Source organism: Pecten maximus, chromosome 3 (assembly GCF_902652985.1).
Source record: "Pecten maximus chromosome 3, xPecMax1.1, whole genome shotgun sequence".
Classification (NCBI taxonomy): domain Eukaryota; kingdom Metazoa; phylum Mollusca; class Bivalvia; order Pectinida; family Pectinidae; genus Pecten; species Pecten maximus.
The window spans coordinates 9,470,715-9,496,565 of NC_047017.1; the positions used below are offsets into that span (position 1 = coordinate 9,470,715).

The window sequence follows — 25,851 nt, forward strand, 5'->3', positions numbered from 1 at the left end:
TAACATTCACTTTTAATTAAAGATGAACTGTATTGACTCCAGTCACAAGCTATAATTATCTTGTACAAATTTAAGCTTACAGTGGTAAGCTCGGCATTACAGGAGTTAACAAAGTATCACAATATTGCATAAACACTAGAGTACAGAATTAGGTAACATCATACGATTGGGTAATACTAGCCAATAGAAGCAACACATAGAAATGGTAGCAAACGGCACACTTCTGGTCAAATATGTGCGACACACTAAACCAGTAATAGGAAAATAAAGTTGGACACACTCAGTGCACTTGGAATATAACCAGCCATATCAGGTTTTTTTGTTCCATTATCAAAATACCTACGTCGGCAAAATTCTTAAATTATCCCTTGAAGCTACCAAAATGCTTTAATAATTTTTCTTCAGTGTGATGTACAACAGTAATGGTTTTTCTAAATCTTATGAATTTGTTTAAGTATGTGCAATGGAGAACATATTCCGAATAACTTCTGAATTCTTTCGAGGATTTCTAAATGTGGTTGTATACTAGAATACCTGATAAAATATGTCCCAAATATACAGCTTGTGTATATTAAATAAGTTATTGTATGACAGCAAACTACAAACTCTTCATCTATCTCCAGTTTTCCTACCTTTTACTAATTTCTTTCAAACATTTCAATTGAAGTGGAAAGAAATCAGTTTTTTTCTAATGTTCAGACAAAACAGTTAACAAATATCCTACAAAAAGGCCACTTGTGTAAAAATTCTTTTCTTAAAAAAAAAAAGAGGTATTTTTTTTATTAATTTTTAGCACATTGTATTAAATTTTACGTGATTAAAGAGGTCCACAAATGCCAGAATTGGTCACCTGTCTTTATCTGAATAAAAAGATATAAGTCACAGATTGTGTTGGCCATTTCAGATTTCTTCCAGGTCATCATTTCTTCATTGTGGAATTAAAATTCATTAGAAAAAATTCCCAGCCAATCGGAGAACAGAGGTCGTTTTTAAATTTTGAATTCATCCCATGACCATAATAGAATTAATGATATAAAGTCTTGATGATGCACCAGAGCATTAACTCAAATGGCTCTTTGAGCCAGGTGAGCTAAAAATTCAAATAAGAGATATTCAAATATATTATGTGATAAATAGTTTGTATACTTATTAATACAATACTGCAATATCTTGACAATAAAATTGTACATACAAAATACCTACAGTACGCACTACAGCAAACATTTATATGTAGACAAAGAGAAAAATACAATTAACCACATATTGGAGTTTCCTCCTTAGTTTTCATGGTCAGATTTCAAAACAAACAAAATAAATACAAACAAAACAAGAGGCCCAAAGGGGCCTTCACACTCAAATGAGTCTCATGGCCTTATTAAATGGCAAAAACATATTAAATAGATGATCATTCTGAAAACAACAATACTGCTATTGGTCAAAGCCTTACCACTGATCGCTTCTATTCCAGTATTGAAAGATCATACAAGTTGAATCAAAATAGATTTTCAAGTCGACTGATTTTTAAAAATTTCAAATCAGCTCCTAGTAAGAAACTTTAAACTACAAAAATAATTCTAGAAGTATCCAGACCTCGTGAATATTACAATGTTTTCTTTTTGAGCACATCAAACTGCATATCTCACATAACTAATATAAGAATTCTTTGCTATCAGACAAAAATGACATTCAGCAAAAGGCCAATAGGGCCTGCATTGCTCATCAGTTTATTTTGTTATCTGAAACAAAACTAAACTGCTTTCACTTATTACGAGACGAAATATCTTGGCTAAACTTAAGTTTCAGATGAAATCTCATTGATATCTGATCAGACTTTCAGTAGTAGGATTAATACAAGAAATAGCAGAAGAAGGAAACAGACTTGTTGATGGACAAGACATCAAACCAAAAGGCTCCCAAGTACCCTGGACCCAGTGTACAATACATGCTTAAAGTTGTTGGAAATTAAAGTTTTTTTTTTATTAAACATGCTGTTAGAGTAATATCTATGCGAGATTCAAATTTCCTGTCAGGACACATCTAAGAATAAGATACATGATTTCAGTGTTTGATTCAGTCATGCAGGATGCATGTGAATTGACGGGTATGAAAACATGATTTTTTTTTTGGTAAACGAGAGAGATAGCATTAACGACTACCTTCGCCCAATGTACCAACATCAAACAGGTCTAGATAAATTGGTTGATTTTATCAAAAGAAAAGGTTCATAACTAAGCTAATAACATATAATAATTGATGTTAAATAATTACTAGTCACTATGAACACAATATTCTTAATTTGTACACAATGGAATTTCTCATAATAGATATACATATAAAAGTTTGTGTAATGACCAGCCAGACAAGTACACAAAACGACACTAAGGGACACAAGATATAATACCAAACAATGTACTGTGTAATCATAGGTTTTACAATACTGGATTATGTCCCTTTGGGACACTACTTGAGGTGTCTTTGGATACGAGTTTGGACAGTTAATGTGATGTTGGAACATAAAACTGATTTGTTACTAACTCAGTTGGGTGGTGCTAGAAATGACAGGAGAATCATTTTCAACTGTTCATATATTGAAATTACATTATCTCTCAAAACATGTGACCAAGGACACCCTGGATTATCTCCCTTTGGTGACAGAGTGCTAGGCTAAATAATTCTTTTTTTTTATGCATTTGAAATAAATATATTAATTCTGAAATCTTCATCTGTTTCTAAATAAATTCTTGTAATTAATGTAAAATGTTTGTAAAAAGTGTCTGGGATATAAATTATCAAATGATTCGACAGCTGACAATTACAAATCTTGTTTACAATAAATAGATATGGTACAAATTTGGCCCAGCACACAAGATACCCAAAACAACATCGTCTAGAGACAGCCCTTACACAATGATGTTTAGTTTGGGTACATTAGAGATCAAAAACATCGCAAAACACTTGCATGTCGTGTTTGGACAGCTGCGAGACAAAACTCCAACAAGTACTCACATAAGCTCGTGACAATGAAGTTACCCAACGATGCCGATGAGATGGGGATATTTACATACTGGATCTCCTCACATTTAGGATGATTTTCAAATGCAAATTAAAGAGGAAAAAGATGGGGGGAAAGACCACAATTCTGATTAACACTTTCACTCTTACCAGTAAGGAAATTATTTACGAAATACTTTGTACATCCAAGGTTCAATTCCCTCACTGTTTTGCTTCTTTTTTTCATTTTTCTAAAGAACAGTGTTTTGTGTTCTAAATTTCTCTAGGAAGCATCTTATTTCATTTCAAATGTGCATACCAAGCATCATGGCTCATATTTTTTTCTTGGTGGCCTAGAAACGTCACTCAAAAGTACAAAATGTGAAGTGTTCGCAGACCACAATATCAACCCTGTACCTCGTAGTCAACACCAGGTTCTCTCATACGAGTATCTAGTGAACAAACACACATAATGTGGAATAGTCTACAGGTGAACCCCATAGCACTGGTTTATTGTTCTTTAGACAGTATCTTTAATTGTTCTACAGACACTTAAACATGATGGATATTATTGAAAGATACTGCACCTTTTTTACCTACATTAAGTACGTTTCACATGAAGTCTACAACAAAAGCAAGGTTAAGTATAAGTATGTTCCACACTAGATGTGCTTCGTCTTCCTGCTGGTGTCATGTCATGGCTATCTCATGGCAGTAACATATATCTGTCCCAGGATAACATATGCTGTATTGACCTTGTGCAACACAATCTCAGTCTTGAAATATATTGTATTTATGGAAATCTTTTATATGGAACCAAAACATCTGTTGGTCTGTACTTTCTACTGTGCTTTCTCTTTCTTCTTCAAGAACGGTACTTTAGTCTGCACTCTGAAAAATATACAATTATTCTTCGTTAACATTGCGATGCTAATCAATCTCATTTTCAAATTCACTCATTCAAACTAAAACAAGACCTTGGTTAATTGAATGTGTTGACATCTCTACTTATGACAACACAGTCGTACTTATTGTTCCATACAGACAACACAGATGTACTTACTGTTCCATACAGACAACACAGTCGTACTTACTGTTCCATACAGACACCACAGTCGTACTTACTGTTCCATACAGACAACACAGTCGTACTTACTGTTCCATACAGACAACACAGTCGTACTTACTGTTCCATACAGACAACACAGTCGTACTTACTGTTCCATACAGACAACACAGTCGTACTTACTGTTCCATACAGACAACACAGTCGTACTTACTGTTCCATACAGACAACACAGTCGTACTTACTGTTCCATACAGACAACACAGTCGTACTTACTGTTCCATACAGACAACACAGTCGTACTTACTGTTCCATACAGACAACACGGTCGTACTTACTGTTCCATACAGACAACACGGTCGTACTTACTGTTCCATACAGACACCACAGTCGTACTTACTGTTCCATACAGACAACACAGTCGTACTTACTGTTCCATACAGACAACACAGTCGTACTTACTGTTCCATACAGACAACACAGTCGTACTTACTGTTCCATACAGACAACACAGTCGTACTTACTGTTCCATACAGACAACACAGTCGTACTTACTGTTCCATACAGACAACACAGTCGTACTTACTGTTCCATACAGACAACACAGTCGTACTTACTGTTCCATACAGACAACACAGTCGTACTTACTGTTCCATACAGACAACACAGTCATACTTACTGTTCCATACAGACAACACAGTCGTACTTACTGTTCCATACAGACAACAACACAGTCGTACTTACTGTTCCATACAGACAACACAACACAGTCGTACTTACTGTTCCATACAGACACCACAGGCGTACTTACTGTTCCATACAGACAACACAGTCGTGCTTACTGTTCCATACAGACAACACAGTCGTACTTACTGTTCCATACAGACAACACGGTCGTACTTACTGTTCCATACGGACAACACAGTCGTACTTACTGTTCCATACGGACAACACAGTCGTACTTACTGTTCCATACGGACAACACAGTCGTACTTACTGTTCCATACGGACAACACAGTCGTACTTACTGTTCCATACAGACAACACAGTCGTACTTACTGTTCCATACGGACAACACAGTCGTACTTACTGTTCCATACGGACAACACAGTCGTACTTACTGTTCCATACGGACAACACAGTCGTACTTACTGTTCCATACAGACAACACAGTCGTACTTACTGTTCCATACAGACAACACAGTCGTACTTACTGTTCCATACAGACAACACAGTCGTACTTACTGTTCCATACAGACAACACAGTCGTACTTACTGTTCCATACAGACAACACAGTCGTACTTACTGTCCATACAGACAACACAGTCGTACTTACTGTTCCATACAGACAACACAGTCGTACTTACCGTTCCATACTGACAACACAGTCGTAATTACCGTTCCATACAGACAACACAGTCGTACTTACTGTTCCATACAGACAACACAGTCGTACTTACTGTTCCATACAGACAACACAGTCGTACTTACTGTTCCATACAGACAACACAGTCGTACTTACTGTTCCATACAGACAACACAGTCGTACTTACTGTTCCATACAGACAACACAGTCGTACTTACTGTTCCATACAGACAACACAGTCGTACTTACTGTTCCATACAGACAACAGTCGTACTTACTGTTCCATACAGACAACACAGTCGTACTTACTGTTCCATACAGACAACACAGTCGTACTTACTGTTCCATACAGACAACACAGTCGTACTTACTGTTCCATACAGACAACACAGTCGTACTTACTGTTCCATACAGACAACACAGTCGTACTTACTGTTCCATACAGACAACACAGTCGTACTTACTGTTCCATACAGACAACACAGTCGTACTTACTGTTCCATACAGACAACACAGTCGTACTTACTGTTCCATACAGACAACACAGTCGTACTTACTGTTCCATACAGACACACGACTGTACTTACTGTTCCATACAGACAACACAGTCGTACTTACTGTTCCATACAGACAACACAGTCGTACTTACTGTTCCATACAGACAACACAGTCGTACTTACTGTTCCATACAGACAACACAGTCGTACTTACTGTTCCATACAGACAACACAGTCGTACTTACTGTTCCATACAGACAACACAGTCGTACTTACTGTTCCATACAGACAACACAGTCGTACTTACTGTTCCATACAGACAACACAGTCGTACTTACTGTTCCATACAGACAACACAGTCGTACTTACTGTTCCATACAGACAACACAGTCGTACTTACTGTTCCATACAGACAACACAGTCGTACTTACTGTTCCATACAGACAACACAGTCGTACTTACTGTTCCATACAGACATAGTCATACTTACTGTTCATGACTCCATCCACTTGACAGCAGACCATATTGAAGTAGTTATCAATCTGAACCTGTGGGAGAAGATAAATCACACATCATATTTCTGGGAAATAATGGATTTTACTATTAATCACACCTTTTCAAGAAGTGGCAATATTATGTTCATGACGAAAATCTGTTCTAATACTACTAGCATTCATACCTTGAAATCACATTTCTGGGGGAGGTTTTTTTTCCTTTTCTAATACTGATTAAGATTTGACTTCAACAAAAAAAGAAATACTGAAAACTTTTTCAATAATGCCATCACAAAAATTTAAATCTTTGTACCATTGTCAAGAAGAAGCAACAGTGATTTAACCTTTTTTCTGATGAGTTTACAAAAACTAGGCCCTGTATCAAAAATAATTTCTGATCCATCTAGGAGTCAAGACAAGTTGTTAATGGCTGGACAAAACTTATAACTAACTACACATACACTGTAGTGTATAATGTTATACCGGTATGTACACATATCGCGATGGCGGTATAAATCTTAATTCACGATGTCCGACTAATCGTATCAATACATTCAGAAGATTTCATCTTTAAAAAATTTGGCACCATACAGGGATCAATCTAGGGCCGTTTTACTACCGGTATTCGGTAGTTTCCCCTCGGTGATAAAATTCCCCTTCTGCAGAATATTCCCCTTGGAACTTAGATATTTCCCCTATTTCTACCTGGAAAATACTGTTTTCTCATACAATTTCCCCTACTTCATAATAGATTACTTTTTGATGTTTTCTCCGCGATCGTTTTGTTTTGTTTTGCAAGAAATAATTATCGAGGCGAATATTAAATCTTGTTCTTGTCTCGTTCAATCAGGCGCTTGACACGTCACATTTTCCGTGTACTATCAGCAAGCGTCTGGTTGCATTGAACGAGACTAGTAATCGACTACACATGCTTCCGGTGGCATGATAACAATTCTTAACACTGTTTACGTTTACAATTATGTCTCACAAAGACCGATTCTACGTGAAAAAGCTTTCCAAAAGGGATGCATTGGGAACAAAGAAACTAAAAGATTTGTTCAGCAAGAAACCAAGGACGGACACAAATGACAACCAGGCTGGCAGTGGACTTTCAAACGAAGGAATTGTCTTGGTCAGGGTCACTTGATGCACTGATGAGGATATGTTCCGAGGGAAAAAAAGAGGAATTTTCCAAATATGATTTGGAAAAAATGGTGGACATATTCAAAAATAAGAAAGAGAGAAGCTAGGCTTGATCTTTAATATGGATACAGAATATGTAGACATATATGCAATAGTGTCCCAGTGAAACAAGTAAACCCCCTGGAAGAAATATTTACTGTGTTTATTTTCTGTTTTTTAAAAAGAATCTCACACGCTTGAAAGCTGTCAGTAGAGCCAATCTAAATAGTCTTGGAATGCTTAAAATCATTTTCAGTCTGTGGCCCCTTGCATTGGAACCCCAGCTATTTTCCCCTGAATACAGAAAAGGGTATATTCCCCTAAACCCTAGATTGATCCCTGCCATAACAGGGTATACGAGTGTGAGCATAAAAATGGTTTTATAAGAGAAACATAGCAAGGATTGAGAGAATAAACCAATAAAGATGGTACACAGATATAAAATGTAATGGTTTTATAAATCACACTCACCTTGTAAGTCTCATAAAATTTCGGAAGTGTAAACACAGACACAACAGCTGTAAAGGAATAAATAGTGGAGATCAATACATCATTCTGTATATAACACCTTATCCTGTATATAACACCTTATCCTGTATATAACACCTTATCCTGTATATAACACATTATTCTGTATATAACACCTTATCCTGTATATAACACATTATCCTGTACAGATCTCGATCATTAAATAAATAGTGGAGATCAATACATTATCCTGTATATAACACCTTATCCTGTATATAACACATTATCCTGTATATAACACATTATCCTGTACAGATCTCGATCATTATATAAATAGTGGAGATCAATACATCATTCTGTATATAACACCTTATCCTGTATATAACACATTATCCTGTATATAACACCTTATCCTGTATATAACACATTATCCTGTATATAACACATTATCCTGTACAGATCTCGATCATTATATAAATAGTGGAGATCAATACATCATTCTGTATATAACACCTTATCCTGTATATAACACCTTATCCTGTATATAACACCTTATCCTGTATATAACACATTATTCTGTATATAACACCTTATCCTGTATATAACACATTATCCTGTACAGATCTCGATCATTATATAAATAGTGGAGATCAATACATCATTCTGTATATAACACCTTATCCTGTATATAACACATTATACTGTACAGATCTCAATCATCATATAAAGTCATTAGGAAATGTGTAACATTAACAATATCATTTCAAATGAGAAGCTACTGTATCAAACATTTTTCTATTTTAGTTACAAATAAGTTGATTAACTTGATCTTATATACATGTACAGTCTTGTTATCAATGCCATTTTAAACAAAATACAGAGTGCAATTTTTCAAACGTTAATTTGAAATGTAATTTTGGAAAACAATTTAATTTGTTATTGTCAACATCACTTACAAAAACATCAACATTCACATTTTGATTTTATCAAATGATTTTTCAATGATTTACATTACGACAAATACAAAATATTTGTAATAATTGTTACTTTTATTTCTGTTCTTTATTTTGCACACTTTTTTCATGCCAAATAAAATCTTTTGTCAAAGTTTTAATTTCATTAAATGATAATTACCAAGGATGATCAGTGTCATTCCGTTGAACCAGGCTCCGATGTAGGTGAGCACCCACAGCAACAGGCCAAACTAAAAAGGAGAACATGGGTTATACAAGACCAGAACAATACTGTATAACATGGTATGGTCTTCCGTGGTTTGAAGCTTTTAAAATTATTTTGAGGTTAGTCCATGTAACAGTGTAATAATTTCATATTCATGTTTCCGTAGCAACCACGAAAACAACAAGTTTATACACAACAAACACTTTATGTTATACAGTATATACTTTCTAGTGAAACGTCTTTGCCTCATTGTAAAAAGAAAAGAAAAAACAAGAGATACTAAAACGTTCCTGATGCAATCCTACCTAATTATACATGTACATAGCCTTTGATTAACTGAGAATTTGGCCTTAAGCTTGTGTATTTAACATGTTGACAAATTCTCAACGGTCTTAAAGTTATACTTGTGGATGTATGAGCAGGCAGGCATATTTGTCTGTATAACCTAACTTTGCCTATTACAAAATTCATATTCAGACAATACATAAATAAGGTAATTCCAGAAAGATTTTGCTAAAATACTGTAACAAAACCTATATATCTTTGTGAAGTTAAATATTAAGCTGTCATCATCTTTTTAAGTAATTGTGGTATAATTAAAATGTACCCTTGTTTTACAGATATATATAAGATTTAAATGTGTTTCTAATATATCGGGCCTCTTACATCAGATCAGAAGCATTTCCCTCGAGAGAATCGACTAGAAGCATTTACCTTGAGAGAATCGACTAGAAGCATTTACCTCGAGAGAATCGACTAGAAGCATTTACCTCGAGAGAATCGACTAGAAGCATTTACCTCGAGAAAATCGACTAGAAGCATTTACCTCGAGAGAATTGACTAGAAGAAGTTACCTTGAGAGAATCGACTAGAAGCATTTACCTTGAGAGAATCGACTAGAAGCATTTACCTCGAGAGAATCGACTAGAAGCATTTACCTTGAGAGAATCGACTAGAAGCATTTACCTCGAGAGAATTGACTAGAAGAATTTACCTCGAGAGAATCGACTAGAAGCATTTACCTTGAGAGAATCGACTAGAAGCATTTACCTTGAGAGAATCGACTAGAAGCATTTACCTTGAGAGAATCGACTAGAAGCATTTACCTTGAGAGAATCGACTAAGTCCTCAATAAGGAAGAGACGGCGCAGCTCCCGAGAAGTGTTGTTCACGTGCCGTGTGATGTTTTTGAGAGCCATCTGGGCCTTATCCTCGGGCACGTCAATGTCCATGTCCAGGTAGACTCTGTAACATGTCAGTGTAAAACCAATGCCCCGAAATTATTATATTGCCTGTATGGAACAAATGGTTCAAAGGGCCCGAATTGCTCACTAGAGGTACACTTTACAAAGTTGATAGCAATTCATCACTGAAGTCTTTTCTCCTCATTTTCAAAATAATTCATAGCTTGTGATTTCTGAAGTAAAAATGCTACTGACAAAGTATCAAGACCTGTAACACATTTGACGTGATAGTTATATTAAGTCCTCTACAGTTAATTTGACACTTTTCACCTTGTTATTGTGTGAAGGTCATTCACTCTAACTGGAGGTTCAACAGCCTAAAGGATATTATTTAATACTGGGTACCATAAAACTTCTTTTGTTATTTAGAAATAACTCCAGATTTCAACGTTGGTGAACCCAATTCCTTTGAGCCCTGTTTAATATAGGCTATTGATAAGTGTAAGCATATTTTTTTTACCCCTGTGACCCTGAATGTGGTAAAATGATGCCCATTGGCATAATATTGACCCTTGACCTATTCATAAAGGTTATTTGTTAAGAGAAATACTGGAGTGGATGAAGGCCATCTGGCCCTCAAAAAAATGTAAGATTCCACATTATAAGCATTCTAATCTTATCATTGACCACTGGTCGGTCAATAATTAGCTAGACTCAAAGGGTTTGGCCACTTATCAGTAAACAGTGCCTTGCTGCTGGGACTTGAAAAGCCTTACGATTATTATATCTGGACCCGACTCTAAAGGCACCCATACTGGTAGATGGCATTAGGGTAAATTATCTTAATCATCATTATTTATTGTTTCTGCTACAACCATTCTAAACATCCCAAATTTCTAATGACCTCCACATAGTGTTTTCCTTGTCTATGAGTTGTCTCGGAGTTCTCCCATCTACTCCTGTATGTTTACATCAGGGGAGTAGTACTAGTGTTCAACAATGGAATTGAATAGAACCCTGCCACTCACATGTCCATCACAGGGGGACTGTCAAGCTCTGTGGACGTGCCAGATGGATAGGACATGTCTGCCAGGGGGATTCAGGCCAGTGGTGATATCTAATACTCCCCCCCCCCCCCCCCCCACCCCCTAGCGTCACCTGAGAACAAGCCTCTATTGGGGTGAAAGGAGTGTTATGCCAGCAACTAACCAACCAAGCAACCAACAAAGGTTTTATATAAATGGGTGTGGCTCTCCATATTTCTGTAATTTTGAATGCCTTCATGAAGGGAGATGATCATGAAATTATTCTGGCCTGAATGGGCGCGAGTCTCCATATCTCTTGACTGCTTATAATTATATGATAATCACTCAATATAATAGGTGAAATAATTCTTAGCTGAAGGAATTGTCTCTCCTGATTCTAGACTGTCTACACAAGTCAAGATTTACCTGAATGGGTGTGGGTCTCCAGATTTCTGGACAGCCTGGAGGACATTCTTGTAGATACGGAAGCTGAGCGTGACGGTGATAACAGCCAGAGATAGATAGGCGAGAACGCTCAATACTGAGAAACAGGACAGCGACAGAAGGATGAACATCATGGAGCCAAACACTACCCCCGTCGTCTTCACATCACGCCAGTACACAAGGTTCAACACTGGAAAACGACACATGGGAACAAATTAATATGCATATTTAAGATTATTTCAACTATTTCAAATGTTTGTGTTAATTTGTATTTGACTAAAATTGTTAAATCAAGTTGGACATTATGACAATATCAACTGAAATTAAATTAAATGAAATTAACATTTCAAGAATAGTATACAGATTGTTTAGTCCAAGTACAGAGAAATCACTGTCGGTAGTTGGATTCCTGAGGTTTATATCACCTGTGTAGATAAGTTAAAGTGATTACACATGCACATGAACAGAAGGGAAAGTCTAGGATTTCATTCAAAAGTTAAGCCGATATGATCCTGGAAAACCCTGTATTTACTTAGTAAGACTTTATATAACCTCTAGAATTATTTCCTGTTTTCAATACTTCACCTAAAACTTCACCATTTTAAAATTAATCAAGCTTTGTGGCAAGTAGACCGATTGGCTTTCAGTTTCTGATACGAGTATATTCTTATTTTTATGGGCTTCCCTGCTTGTCCAAATACAGGTATCACAACATAAGGAAATGATGAAAGACAAGGAAAACATACTTATACTCCCTGGAGACTGATAGCCAGTGTAACTGATCAGGCAAACCAGTTACTACAGGGTTGGTAATTATTCCACATCACCAACCCTTTATCAAAATATTTCTCTGGAATTACTAATAACCATTATGTATACAGCATCAATTCTGTGTTTGTAATTGAAACAATGAATCACATTAGCCTGATCCACATCCCATAATACCAAGTCGCCATGGTTCGACATGAGTCACATCAGAACACAAGGCACTGTGTGATGAGAACTCGTGACGATCTTCATTAACATACTAATCTCAAATTAAAGGATTATCATATCATTTCGTCATCAACATTTCATCACCTAAAGGAAACCATGTTTTAATTTGTGTATCGTGCATTAAAACCTTGACAGAGTAATCATTGCACATTTGTAATTTTGTTCCTATATAGCAAGGCTGCTGCTGCTGGCTCCCCTATATATGTCGATCAATATCTCGCTCTACTAAAACATCTGACGGTATGAATGGCTGTTTGGAAGAATTTTTCAACACAACAGTTTACTTATGACTCACACTTGGTATCTATATTTGAAGCTGGAACATTTCAATTGATAGCTGGGAAAAAAAAGAAAAAAAAAACACAGAAAGATCCATCAATAATGTAGTACCTTCAGGATAGTACAACATCCGAACCCCACCCCCAACATATGGCCAGGCATAGTCAGCCAAGTTGTAGTAAGAATATTATTTATACATTAGCAGAAAAAATATACAAATCAAAAGCTTAACATGATATAGACAGATAAATAATACATAAAGTGCAGGTACATCTAGTAATTGTTTTAACATACAGGTATGTAAACAGGTAACACTGTAGTAGACAGGTACGTGTAGGGAGTACAGGTAACACTGTAGTAGACAGGTATGTGTAGGGAGTACAGGTAACACTGTAGTAGACAGGTATGTGTAGGGAGTACAGGTAACACTGTAGTAGACAGGTATGTGTAGGGAGTACAGGTAACACTGTAGTAGACAGGTAGGTGTAGGGAGTACAGGTAACACTGTAGTAGACAGGTATGTATAGGGAGTACAGGTAACACTGTAGTAGACAGGTAACACTGTAGTAGACAGGTAGCTGTAGGGAGTACAGGTAACACTGTAGTAGACAGGTAACACTGTAGTAGACAGGTATGTATAGCTCTAGGGAGTACAGGTAACATTTTATTAGATGGATATACATGAAGGGAGTACAGGTAGACAGGTACATAGAGTGTTCATAGCTATAAGGAGTATAGATAATTTTGGTAACATAGTTATACAAACATAACACAGTATAGAGCTATAATTATGATAACATGACCAGATCATTAAGATGCAGAGACTATTGATCCACTATAGTTGTTATATAAATAGCATCATGCTGACTAACCTCACACAACCTGCCAGCCATAGTAAAGATTACAATAGGAATCTCAGACTGGAAATACCAATAAACACAGACAAACCTTGGCCAAGTATTGTCAGTTTCTTGTCATTTTGGATGCATCAATTACAGTACAGGACTGGTTTATTGTATAGAAGCAATTTGACTTCAATTTATTAATTACAGTGGAGCTGCACATGTCTACAGTATTGCCAGCTTACATTTATAAATAACAGTAAAAAAAAACTTGCAATACTTTGTATAATCAAGCTAACAATAACATGATCAATACTGTTTATTTTTTCGATAGCATTCTTAAGCGAAATGTTCAGTGTATGCTGACAATCCATCTATAGCATTCAATAACAAATATTTTAAAATAATCTTTGAAGTTATTGTGTTTGATTTGCAGGGATGATATAATGCAATTGCCTTCAACCCCATTGATTTAACACAGAATTTATCCTCAAAAGTATCCAAAATGATGGACTGATTGGCTCTGCATGCAGCTGTGACAGCACTAGTGATAACTGTATAGGTATATTGACTGTATCTGTGTCATTGACCTTGGACCAATATGGGCGCTATTCAAAGGTGTTAAAACTTAATATGTTACAGAAAAATATGTGAAGTGTCTTGTCAAGTTATATGTGTACCATGTTGGTTAGGCGTATCAGGACAGACATCAGGGTAATTACCCTTGAGCTGAGCTGCTGTACATCTCCCACCACAGTACTTGGTAGTGGTGTGTCTCATCAGTCAACACCGAGGCTCCCATACAACCACAGCATCATTGGAACCAGATTGTTATAGTGGACTGTGAGGGCAGACTGTGGGGAAGCTGCTGTGTATATCATATATATATGATATTATCATCAGGACGTCCTCCTACAGGTTATTACACACTGAGATCAACTGGTGCCACTTACACATACACACATCTGACCAGACAGGTCCTATAGTATACTAGTATATCATATATAAATATCATCATCAGGACCTCCTCCTACAGATTATTATACACAGTGAGATCAACTGGTGCCACACATCTGACCAGCCAGGTTCTATATTATACCAGTATATATCATAATGATTACATCAATGATTGTGTTATTAGCCTTGGCCTACCTTTATGTAAAGGTTCCAACATAAGTAGTGTACAAATTGTTTCCCAAAGCAGTGACCCCCAGGTGCAACACCATACCCTGAATCATATCTGTAGCCAATTTTGAAGCCTGTTTTATGTGTTTGTGGTAGCGTAATTAATAGTGGGAATCTGGATCACTTTTAAGTAGAACAAAACATAAATTCTTCTACCAGGCACCCCTATCTTCATACCTCAGAGCTCACATCAACTTCACTTCAAATCATACTGTGACCTCTATTCATAAAGAACATTGCTCCAAATGAAATATGGTTAAACTCTTTATTAATTTGGAAGAACTAGTAACCTTCAATTAGGTCTGCTTGCTCCATCATGAAGGCCCAAATATAGCAATTCCCTGAACCAAATTGAAGTCAAAAAGAACATTGTGGACTAGTAATGTTTTAAATGGAAAGATGAGAGAGGACACACAATGTCATAAACAATATCAACAATTATATACAGACCATACACTACCTAGGACTATCATCTACAGAAATAGTGTGTGACTTCATTATTCAACAGTTTCAATCGTCATGACAATCTATATATAGCTAGTGCTCAGCTTTTGATGTCAACTGTAATTACTATTCAATACTTCGTACGTGATATGTATTTTTTTTTTTGGTGGACTGATTCTGATAGCTCCAACCTGTGGTACACAGAGTGATTTCTGTCTTTTGCAAAATATGTCCTTCCTATTTCGTAATCACTAAACTTTGTCGCTGTTGCTGAGCGTAACAATAGCTTCATCAACAATCAAAAGATGTTAAAAACTCTTATTCCCCATAATGGCACCATATGACTTAATTGCCAAACCACTGGACATGTATCACTATACAGGCTTTCATCATATAAGATGTCACTCATTATGAGGAAAGAGATGTAACACTTCATGGGGAAGAGAGTTTTAGAGGCTGTGACTCAATGACATCCCGACCTTTAAGGCCTTCTTTCTCTTCATGACGTGGAGCTCAACCAGGCATTACCAAGCAATAGTTTGCTATCTATGATCATGAAGACATTATCATGCATTTCAAATGGAAGGGTCAATGACGCATGTCTAATTCATACAATATGTAAAGACAAAACAAATATTCCATCAGTGAAAAAATACATTAAATACAAAATTATACTACTTAGGGCCAAGATAGATCCATATGAATTGTGGTCTTCAGCAATACTTTGTAATGTATGCATTAGTGAATGTTATATTGGCAGTGATAGTGACTGGCAGTACACACGTCTGATGTTGGTAGTATGATATGACCCTTCCTTCAGTACTCCAAGCCAACACACAATCAATACCGCTATGGCATCATAAGCCTTGGGCCAGGCATCAAGCTGCTTACCCAGCCAGCACAATCAATACCAACTTGAAATGCATTCTTTTTGCATTACAGGATTTCTCAAGGTATATGACGGGAAATAAAATCAGCCATGATCACCTCTGTCTTAGCTTTGCATTACAGATGCTGTGAATGCAACGTCACATAGATGAACAACACAGCAGCAGTGGATTTACCTCAGAACTTGTCGCCAATGTGAACGGAATAGTCACAAATCATTACTGAGGTTGTTTACTCTTGTGATCAATTTAAGCAGTAAAAATAATCAACAATGGCAGGGCCTAAGATAGCACACCATTTCTGTAACACTGAACATCTGGTGCCAAACTTCTCCCACAAATTCTGTTACTTTAAGGCTATACTTGATTAGTGCCTATACCCCCACTGATTAAAACATCAGGCTGTATACAAAACAGAAAGCAATTTCCAAACCAAGTTCACTGCCCAGAAGGACTAATTATGTTAGTTGTCATTGACAATTCCATCACAGCAGAGTACTATCGCTAGTCCCTTTCCAGGTGACTGGTTATAAGGGCGTGTGAACCTATCTGACACACAGAACGTTACACATCAGGTAGTGCACATGTGTGGTACACATTAGCCCTGCGTTTCCACACATGACATGCTCGTGATTGGTGCAACACACCTTTGCAGCCAATAAAAACAACAAATTGATCTCCACTCCAGCTTTTTCCCCCTCAATACAACCTGCAGAATCCTCGATGGGTTGAGGGCTGGGGGTTGAGGGAAATCAAACACTTGCTAACATATTAACCAATTTCATGCCATACATATTGCCTATCATTTTCCATCCCATTACTGGGCACTAATATTGATCCAGTCCCCCACACATCTATACCTAGTAATGTGGCTGGTATCTATAAAACACTAGAACAATCTGCTCTGGTATTACACACTCCAATTCAAAGCAGCCACATAAATACTGACAAGACATATATTATATATAAATGTCGGTGTGACCAAGAGCTTGAGGAAGTACATGTAGGCCCAAGTTAAAGTATTGTGGACATATTTGTCAATTTAAACCAATTTAAAAAAATCTTCTTTTTGTTTAACTGCTAAAATATATATAGTTATATTACCATGTAACCAATGTTACTTGATTTGTTTCCAAAACCTAAATTAACAAAAAAGTCATCATCTGATGATGGATTTTATGCAAAATTTAAGTTGGGGCAGACAGAAAGCACATGCATCGATTGCTATTAAATATTACTCAGCATGATGTAGCAATTTTATTGTCGTGACCTGTTCATGATTAATATCACTTTCCATCCTGTCTCTACAGAGATTTCATTCACTGCAATCTGCAAAAGTGTTTTATGACAAATTCTTCACAATATTTCATGCAACATTTAAATATTATCATTTCCAATCTGAAATTGTTTCTTCTCCCTTTCAGATTTTAGTCAAAGTTTAGTAACATGCAGGTGATCTGAGCTCTGAAAGTGCTTGTTTGGTAAGTCACACCTAAAGCCCTCACACATGTACACTAATTGCATTTAACCCAATAAGGATACCTATTGAATGTTCCAAATAAGGGAGCCTTGTGGAATTAATCAAGTAAAACTTGAAAAAAATTGGGCATTGAAACAGCTGTCAACAACCAGTTTTTAACTATTTTCTTTCTTTTTTTGCTTTCTTTTTCTCCTTTGCTAATCCTTTCCAACAGTGCTATTTATCCAAATAATAACAGTCGGACTTTGTTATCTCGAACAGGAAGAATCATCTGTTCGGAAATCATATAGCAACGTATAATCTTAAAAAATTGAATACACAACTTAAATATTATTGAGTCTATATTATTAAAATATAGATACAGTCCCATTTCTAGCAATCAGGAGAGCTCGAGATAACAAGGTCCAATTGAAATTCTAATTCTAATTCTAATTCACTGTAAAGTATTTACAAATTTATTTATAGCTAATATGCAGCCATGATTCACTGTTAACATTTGATGTATGTTCAGGAGAGGGCCTCGATAAGTTTTAGAACTTGTGCCCAAATCCTATTTGTCACTATAATTATGAACCAATCAAAGGCAAATAAATATGTTTAAACCAAAACTTGAAATGATTATTTTGTAATCAGACATTTTTATTGTAGGTTTAATTATTGCTTAAAGTTGTCTAATTTATAATAGGTTTTGCTTAATAGACAACTTAAGCCAATGATATGATTTTGTTTTCAGGTAGTTCTCTTCAGAATGATATATATATACTGAGCTATATCAAAGAGGCAATGCATAATGAAAACTCTATTCCTTTCCTGCAGTAGAAAGGGTGAAAATAGGAAGTACTGTTTAAAGGAGAGATCTAAAGACGAGTTGTATCATTTACACCTACTAGGGTTGATACACAACACTGGCAGACTGTTCTTCAAAAAAAGGCTTTATATGTATCATCGTGTTACAATGATACCCTGAGTTCCAAACAACTATAGTGGATAATATACTTGGCATTCCCTAACCTTGATGTCTGTGAAACACCAGAGAAACACAAGAGGTACAAAAGGCCTGTTACTTACTGGCACCTAATGCCAATCGTGGCAAAAATTCTCATTAAAACATGATTAGATGCACACAACTCTCTTGCTTTGGACAGTACGTGACAATATATATAGTGACCAAAGCTTCATTGCCTAGTTAAAGCTGACATGGCCATTTGGGATTAGGTGATATGACATGTAAAATGTACATACAAGTTGATACATATATGTTCTTTCATGCTTTATGGAAAACTGTTATGTGAATTTGGTTGTTTTCAGAAGTGTGTGTGTAAAAACAATATTCTAAAGCCAGCACCGATGAGTAATCAGTTTCAAATTTCTACCACCTACCACCAATCACACATCATGCCAGACTGATCGGTTTCCCATACATACAGATATTTACACATTCCTGTAATGCACTAGTTATACTTTGAAGCCAAAGTACCATGCAGCAGGACTTACGCTGCTTCATCTCTAGTCGATCAGATTCTGGTAATTTGGCTTGTCCTAGTTCGAGAGAAAAAGAGACTATTCTTTCATCAGCAAATGGCAAGAATGTCTGTTGAGACATCTTATCTTTGTGTAATAGTGGGCATCACTCTAAATTTTCTAACAGATATCGCTTTATGCTGCTGGGGAAAAACAATACACACACCCATCACATACAAAGCAGTATTCATAAGACTGTAAAACAAAGGCTTATAATTATATAGATGTGTTGTAACAAAAATTTGAAAATGTAAAACAATTAATGATACATTAAATGATTCAGGAAATAAAAGTTCAAGTACTTCTTGAATGTTTTGAAACTGAAAAGGGAAATATGAACAGACTACCTCCCTTTGGCGATCACTGAAAACAAAATAAATCAAGACTTCCTTATTTTCTTACAAAAATGAACAAAGGGCTATAACTCTGTTTAAAGAGGTGCATATAGCCACATTTTGTATGTGAAATTCCACTTTTTAAAGATAATTCATCCACCATACACAACCTGCAGACTGAAATCCTTTACAAAGATTTGTGTATATCACTTTAAAATGATAATTCAATGGTGCATCATTGATTTGAGGCTGTTATTTTAAACTTTATAAACTCAGTGATAATTCTAGATACATTGTTTTTTTTTCCCATAAACTTATACTAATTTTAGAGAGCTTGATTTCAGTGGAATACTTTGTTCTAACAGACCTTAGGTAATTCTTATAATGTTAATATTTATTTCAGTGGAATACTTTGTTCTAACAGACCTTAGGTAATTCTTATAATGTTAATATTTATTTCAAAGTAAATATTTTAAGTCCTTTTTAAATGTATAATTATTCATGTATTTCTATCTCAGAACTGTTATAAAAACTTAATGTTCTCATCAATCATCAAAACAGGGTGTGTGTCCTATTAAAATGACACAGTTAGGTTTACTGTATGATGTGTCCCACTGATTGTAATTTAAAGGGGCCTACAACTGTTACTGGACTGGTCTTTTTCATTTTTTTTTTTTAAATTTCAGACTAAGGTGAGAAATTTAATGGGTTTTAGTAAAATTCTGAGCGGAGATCATCTTCATGTGTTATCTGTATGTGTATACATGTCTTTTAACAATGAATGTACATACAACCTCCACAGTAGTACAAACCTACTTCTGAACACGTGTCACACATTTGTACATCAGTTTGTATACTGAGCTAACATTAATCTACATAACACTCGTCTGTATGCATGAGTGCACACTAAGCTGGGTCTGTATATATTCCTACATACTGGATGGTTTTCTATACACTCCAACCTCCAATACTAGTATGACAATGTTAAATGGGCATATAGAGATACACATTTTTTTTCTTTACAAGTGGATTTATTTTATGATGGTATTTCCCGTCTGGACTTTGTGTAAACTCAATGAGTTCAAGTACCATGAACCTGACTGTGTCCCATGCGTCAATTAGATACAGTTTAACATTGAAATCCTGTTTGTGTGTGTGTACACATGAATCTTACACCGACGATCAGAATAATAATGCTACCAGGGCATATATAAATGCCATCAGAAATTACACCATTTTCATAAATGAATGTATTTATGTGTGACCTAAATAAACAGCCATCCAACTAGTACAAAATAATGAATAATTGATTGCGACTAGAGGCCATGATATCATTGTAGTGGAGCTAAAGCTTTAGGCCGGTAGAATGATCACTTTCACTATTACACATCTACTCTTCTATGTTTACACTGCTTGTCAATGTCAGATCTGTCTTCCAGCGAGTATTGCCAGGTCTGGCCTCAAAAACAGGTGGACCCATTATAACAGCTATATCATTCTTATAACATTTTCGTTACAGAAAATCTGCTATTAAGCAATATTGAAACATACAATTCACCTCCACGTCAAAAAGTAGCTAAAATCCCTTTGCACAATTATATTAATATGCACTACCTTGAAATTAATATAGATATCACCAATAGTAATTATGTGCATAATCAGAATGCTTGAAAACAAAAAGATATTAATATGCCCCCCCCCCCCCCCCCCCCCCCCCCCCCAAAAAAAAAATCTCACCCACCCTAACCACCATTCCATGCTGCAGTTGCATTGGATTCCACCCACTATCTATCTGTACTATTTCCTACTCCTAACACTTATAAATTAGGTTTGTAGGACAGGTGTAATATAAGGTACTATGGTTGTTCTCCATGATTCTTTAGATCAACTCCATATATACTGGGTACAATAATTGTAAACTATATCCATATACTGGGTACAATGATTGAAATATGCAAAGATCAAAAGTTGAAAAATATGCAAAGATTAATATGTAAAAAAAAGAATCCTCTTACCTCTTGGGTCGACATTCTTCAGCCATGTGTCTGAAAAAAACCATTATCACCTTTATTAATGTGAAAATGATGCTTTTCAATAATTGATAAATATAACAAGTAGCATGTGCCTAATTGAAGAAACAATGGTTTGAACATGTATAATGGCAAAATTGTTAACCTTTTTTTTTTCTGAATTAAAAAAAAGAAAAGAGAGAGAGTGAGATAATTTTGAAGATAGAACTTGTAGAACGTATTTAGCCAAAGATGAAACTTTTGCCATTTTCCCCACAATTAAAACAGACTTTCACATATCTCTGCAAATTATCAAGCAAATAATGTATTGAACCTTACAGAGAAATTTAAAAGTAAAATGAAAGTATATCAAAAGCATGCTAATCAATTGTGAACTCTGACACCGTGAAGAAACTAACATGCTGAGTGAGAAAGATGGATGCGATTGAAAGTCATAGAAGGTAGAAGTTTTAGTTGGCCTTAAAGTAAAATCTTCAAGTTAAATGCTTCTTAAGAAGTGCAGTTAATCTGAATGCTTAATTTATAATTAGGGAATACATTTTTTGTTAAGAAATTTTCAGATTCATGATAAACTTATCTATTTAGCACCACAAAATCTTGAGCAAACTTGGATGACGATAAATGTGTGATAGGAACAATGACGTATAACGAAAATACACTGAAAGACTTTGCAAATGCTGTGTGTACAGACTGTCAAATCAGTCACCTTGCTAGCAATGAAATGGTGTTATTGTTAATAAAAATTGCTGAGCTGGGTCCTGAGGTATGAAGTCCATTTACACCACTTCAATACATATAAATGTGCAGTAGTTTATGATTGTGCATACATTTAAAATGCAAGTGTTCTTGGTGGCAGCCTTGTCCTGATGCCTTATCTAGATTATGTCTGCTGGGTTAATAGCCAAATAACAGGGACCTGTCCAAAGTATAAATGTCCTGCAAGGCTTCAACATTGGATGTTGATCCATTATGCACCTGCACACGTCAAGATTCAAAGAGTAGAAAAGATAAATGTTCACACCAGCCCGAGCACACCTCCAGTGTTAAGTCCTTATATACAGGTAACAATCAAACATTATGTGTTAGAAGGACATTGGGAGCCTCCAGCAGGTCACCCTGCCATGAAAGGAGACCTTGGTATGATGGCAGCAGTGGCAATATTCAATGCAGCCACTAGAAACAATGCTTGTCCTATGATTTACATAGATCTTCAATACAATGGAGATCTTTCATGGTCTTGAGATAGCTCTGGCTCATACAAAACCAGTTATATCAACTTATATATTAGTCATGCTTGTTGGCTTAGATGAAAGTCTTAGCTACGTGACGTGGGAGGAAACCGGAGCACCTGGAGAAAATGATCACGGGTGATCCTGTTCAAGCACCTGTAATTGGGGAATCAAACCCAGGCTGCCTAGGTGAGGGCAAGTATTTTATCACTGTGCCACGTCCTGACCACTTCTCCAATGCAATCTGACATTATTAACTTCTATAGACTCATAGGCATACAACTGGCTTCATGACAAAGCTGGCTTCATGACAAAGCTGCCTTCACGGAGGCTCAAAGTGACACATTCATGATAACCACCTATATGCCCACCATACACTTATGCCAGCCGAAGACTAAAGATCTAGAGGCACCGGTATATACCTAGGAGTGCTGATACAGCCTGGAATAACACTGTAACATGCAGTGTTTATGAAATGTGACCCCTTCAACTCTATGTTGATCATGGTGCCACACAGATGGTCACTGAAGGCAAGGCCGATCATTTTTGCTCCACCAAATTAAACATACCATATGTGCCGAGATATAAACCTCTCATCCTCTTCAATGGCAAATACCACACACATTTGAACAGGTTTGTGAATTTTCAACAAAAATACCATGAGGTAGCTTTATAAGCATGGCTGTAAGAACATCAGGATGTTACTCCTGGGATCCATGTCAGAGCCATCAGCTCATTGACTTAACTGTCAACATAACGAACAGCCTGCCCTAGCATCTGCCATCATAAGGAGGAAATGATGCTAATGACTCTTCTGCTGAGACCAATAATTTCCAATGGCTGTAAGGTTATGTTATGATCTAAGATTAAGATACATGATGTCCAACAATATTCGCCATTGTAACCAATTATCATCCATGTGGATTTCCATTAGGTTACTATTGTGGGTGTCAAGTCTAGGCCAGTGTGGATGTTCATCCAGGCCAGTGTGGGTGTCAATCTAGGTATGTGTGGGTGTCAAGTCTACGCCTGTGTGGGTGTCAAACCCAGGCCTGTGTGCAGCATATATATAGGGCAATGAACTGCAATCACACTTGCAGGACTTTACCGACCTGATCACAATGAAAATCAAGTTGTTATAATCAGGGGCCATTGTATATAATGCCAGCAGATGGCCAAATCTAATTCAACATAGGAGTCCTAGTTATTACTGGTAACTGTCAGTGTCATGTGAATCAGTATTTCAATTGTCTTATGCCAATAGTCTATGCAGAATGTACTACATATACAAGTCAAAACCAACTGCAACAATCATCTTTGAGACTTGCCATTTTGGTTATACCAAAGGCTTGACATCAGACCATGTGGCCCACAGTTTTATTGCAAGAAGCACGCAGGAATTTCTGAAGGCCTGAAGGTGTGGAGTTCAGCAGGTGCACTAGATATTATGCATGTTCTTTTTTTTCAAATTTAAAAACTGAGGTGATAACTTATAAGCAGTTGTTACAAGTCTATACAAGCTCAACCTCATTGTATCCTTGGTCCTTTGGACTTTGAAACCTATCATTGTCAAAAGGAAGATCAATATGCAAGTACCTAGTTAAATTGTTTTCCTCAAGGAACAAAAAATGAGATATTCTATCCACCTATTCAAAACCTTCTAGCACTGGTTGCAATTGGTAAAACGGGAAACAAACATTTTTAATGCTGGCCTATATAGCTAATTCCTTGTGATTCAAGTCAATTTGATTTTGCTGTTCCAATCAATCGATCAGAATTGGATCGTGCAAAATATACTCGAATGAAGGGATCATGCATGACAGACATTAATCTTAATCTTTATCCATTTTTTTTGTGTTCAAGTTCAGACAGGCGAGCTGACAATTTTTCACTGTTTGTGAATTCATGTTACAAAACCTAATTTTAACCTTACTTTCCACTTCATAACACCAGCCATTCGTTAATGTCTACCTTGTGTACTGATCTGTAATAGTGTACATGCAATCTACAATTACCTGTGGAATATTTCAGTATATAGATACACTATATATAGATCTACAAGATAAAAGTTTAATTACTTTATGCATATATATATATATATATATATTTAACTACTCATGATCAGGGTGACAAAGTATTAGCTAATTATAATTAATGTACAGTAAAAAACCAGTTGGTTATATTATAGGTATTACAGGCTGTTTAATGTAATTGCAGATAACACAAGGAAATACTGCCCCTAATCAGTGATGTCTGTAGACAGCTTATTTACACATACTGGTACACCTGTACACTGGCACGGATACCCTACCCAGTGAGTGGGCACTTCATTTTAATATGACAAGCCTGTTAGAACAAAGTTCAAGGTCAGTTCAGTATTTGATCAGCCCTTTACTGTGTGTAGTCCATGTTTACTGTAAAATCTAGGTGTCATTGACAAACTAAGGTAGGGATATTATCTATAAATACTGTTCTATTTCTGTACAACATGTAATTGTGGATTTCCCAATATTGCAAACTATCAAATTCAAATTCAAATCAAATTCACAACTACATTATACATAGGAAATGGATTACAAAAATCATTAAAATATTCTCAATAGTGAGGATTTCTTGCAGAATTATTTCCTAATATATGTGCCTTATTTGTTTCTAAACTGATTTTCTAGTAGTCTGTCTGCATAAATTTTGGGAATACAGTATTTAAGTACAGTATTTCAAATGTA

The 25,851-nt window shown here is 36.0% G+C and overlaps 1 protein-coding gene across 4 annotated transcripts in view; it reads right to left on the minus strand.

Annotated features, from left to right (window-relative positions):
* The window catches only part of LOC117323125 (reticulon-1-A-like), a 28,245-nt gene continuing 2,394 nt past the window's right edge, over positions 1-25,851 (minus strand). For 2 of the 4 annotated variants that reach the window (XM_033878154.1, XM_033878152.1), the window contains exons 2-9: positions 21,882-21,911; positions 19,505-19,549; positions 11,880-12,087; positions 10,351-10,489; positions 9,200-9,269; positions 8,069-8,115; positions 6,412-6,469; positions 1-3,882 (exon numbers count right to left, since the gene is read on the minus strand). In XM_033878154.1, coding sequence (XP_033734045.1) covers positions 3,857-3,882; positions 6,412-6,469; positions 8,069-8,115; positions 9,200-9,269; positions 10,351-10,489; positions 11,880-12,087; positions 19,505-19,549; positions 21,882-21,911 — 623 coding nt within the window. In that variant the 3' untranslated portion in view covers positions 1-3,856. The remainder of the gene's footprint in view (positions 3,883-6,411; positions 6,470-8,068; positions 8,116-9,199; positions 9,270-10,350; positions 10,490-11,879; positions 12,088-19,504; positions 19,550-21,881; positions 21,912-25,851) is intronic. The other 2 variants (XM_033878155.1, XM_033878153.1) reach the window with 1 other exon arrangement.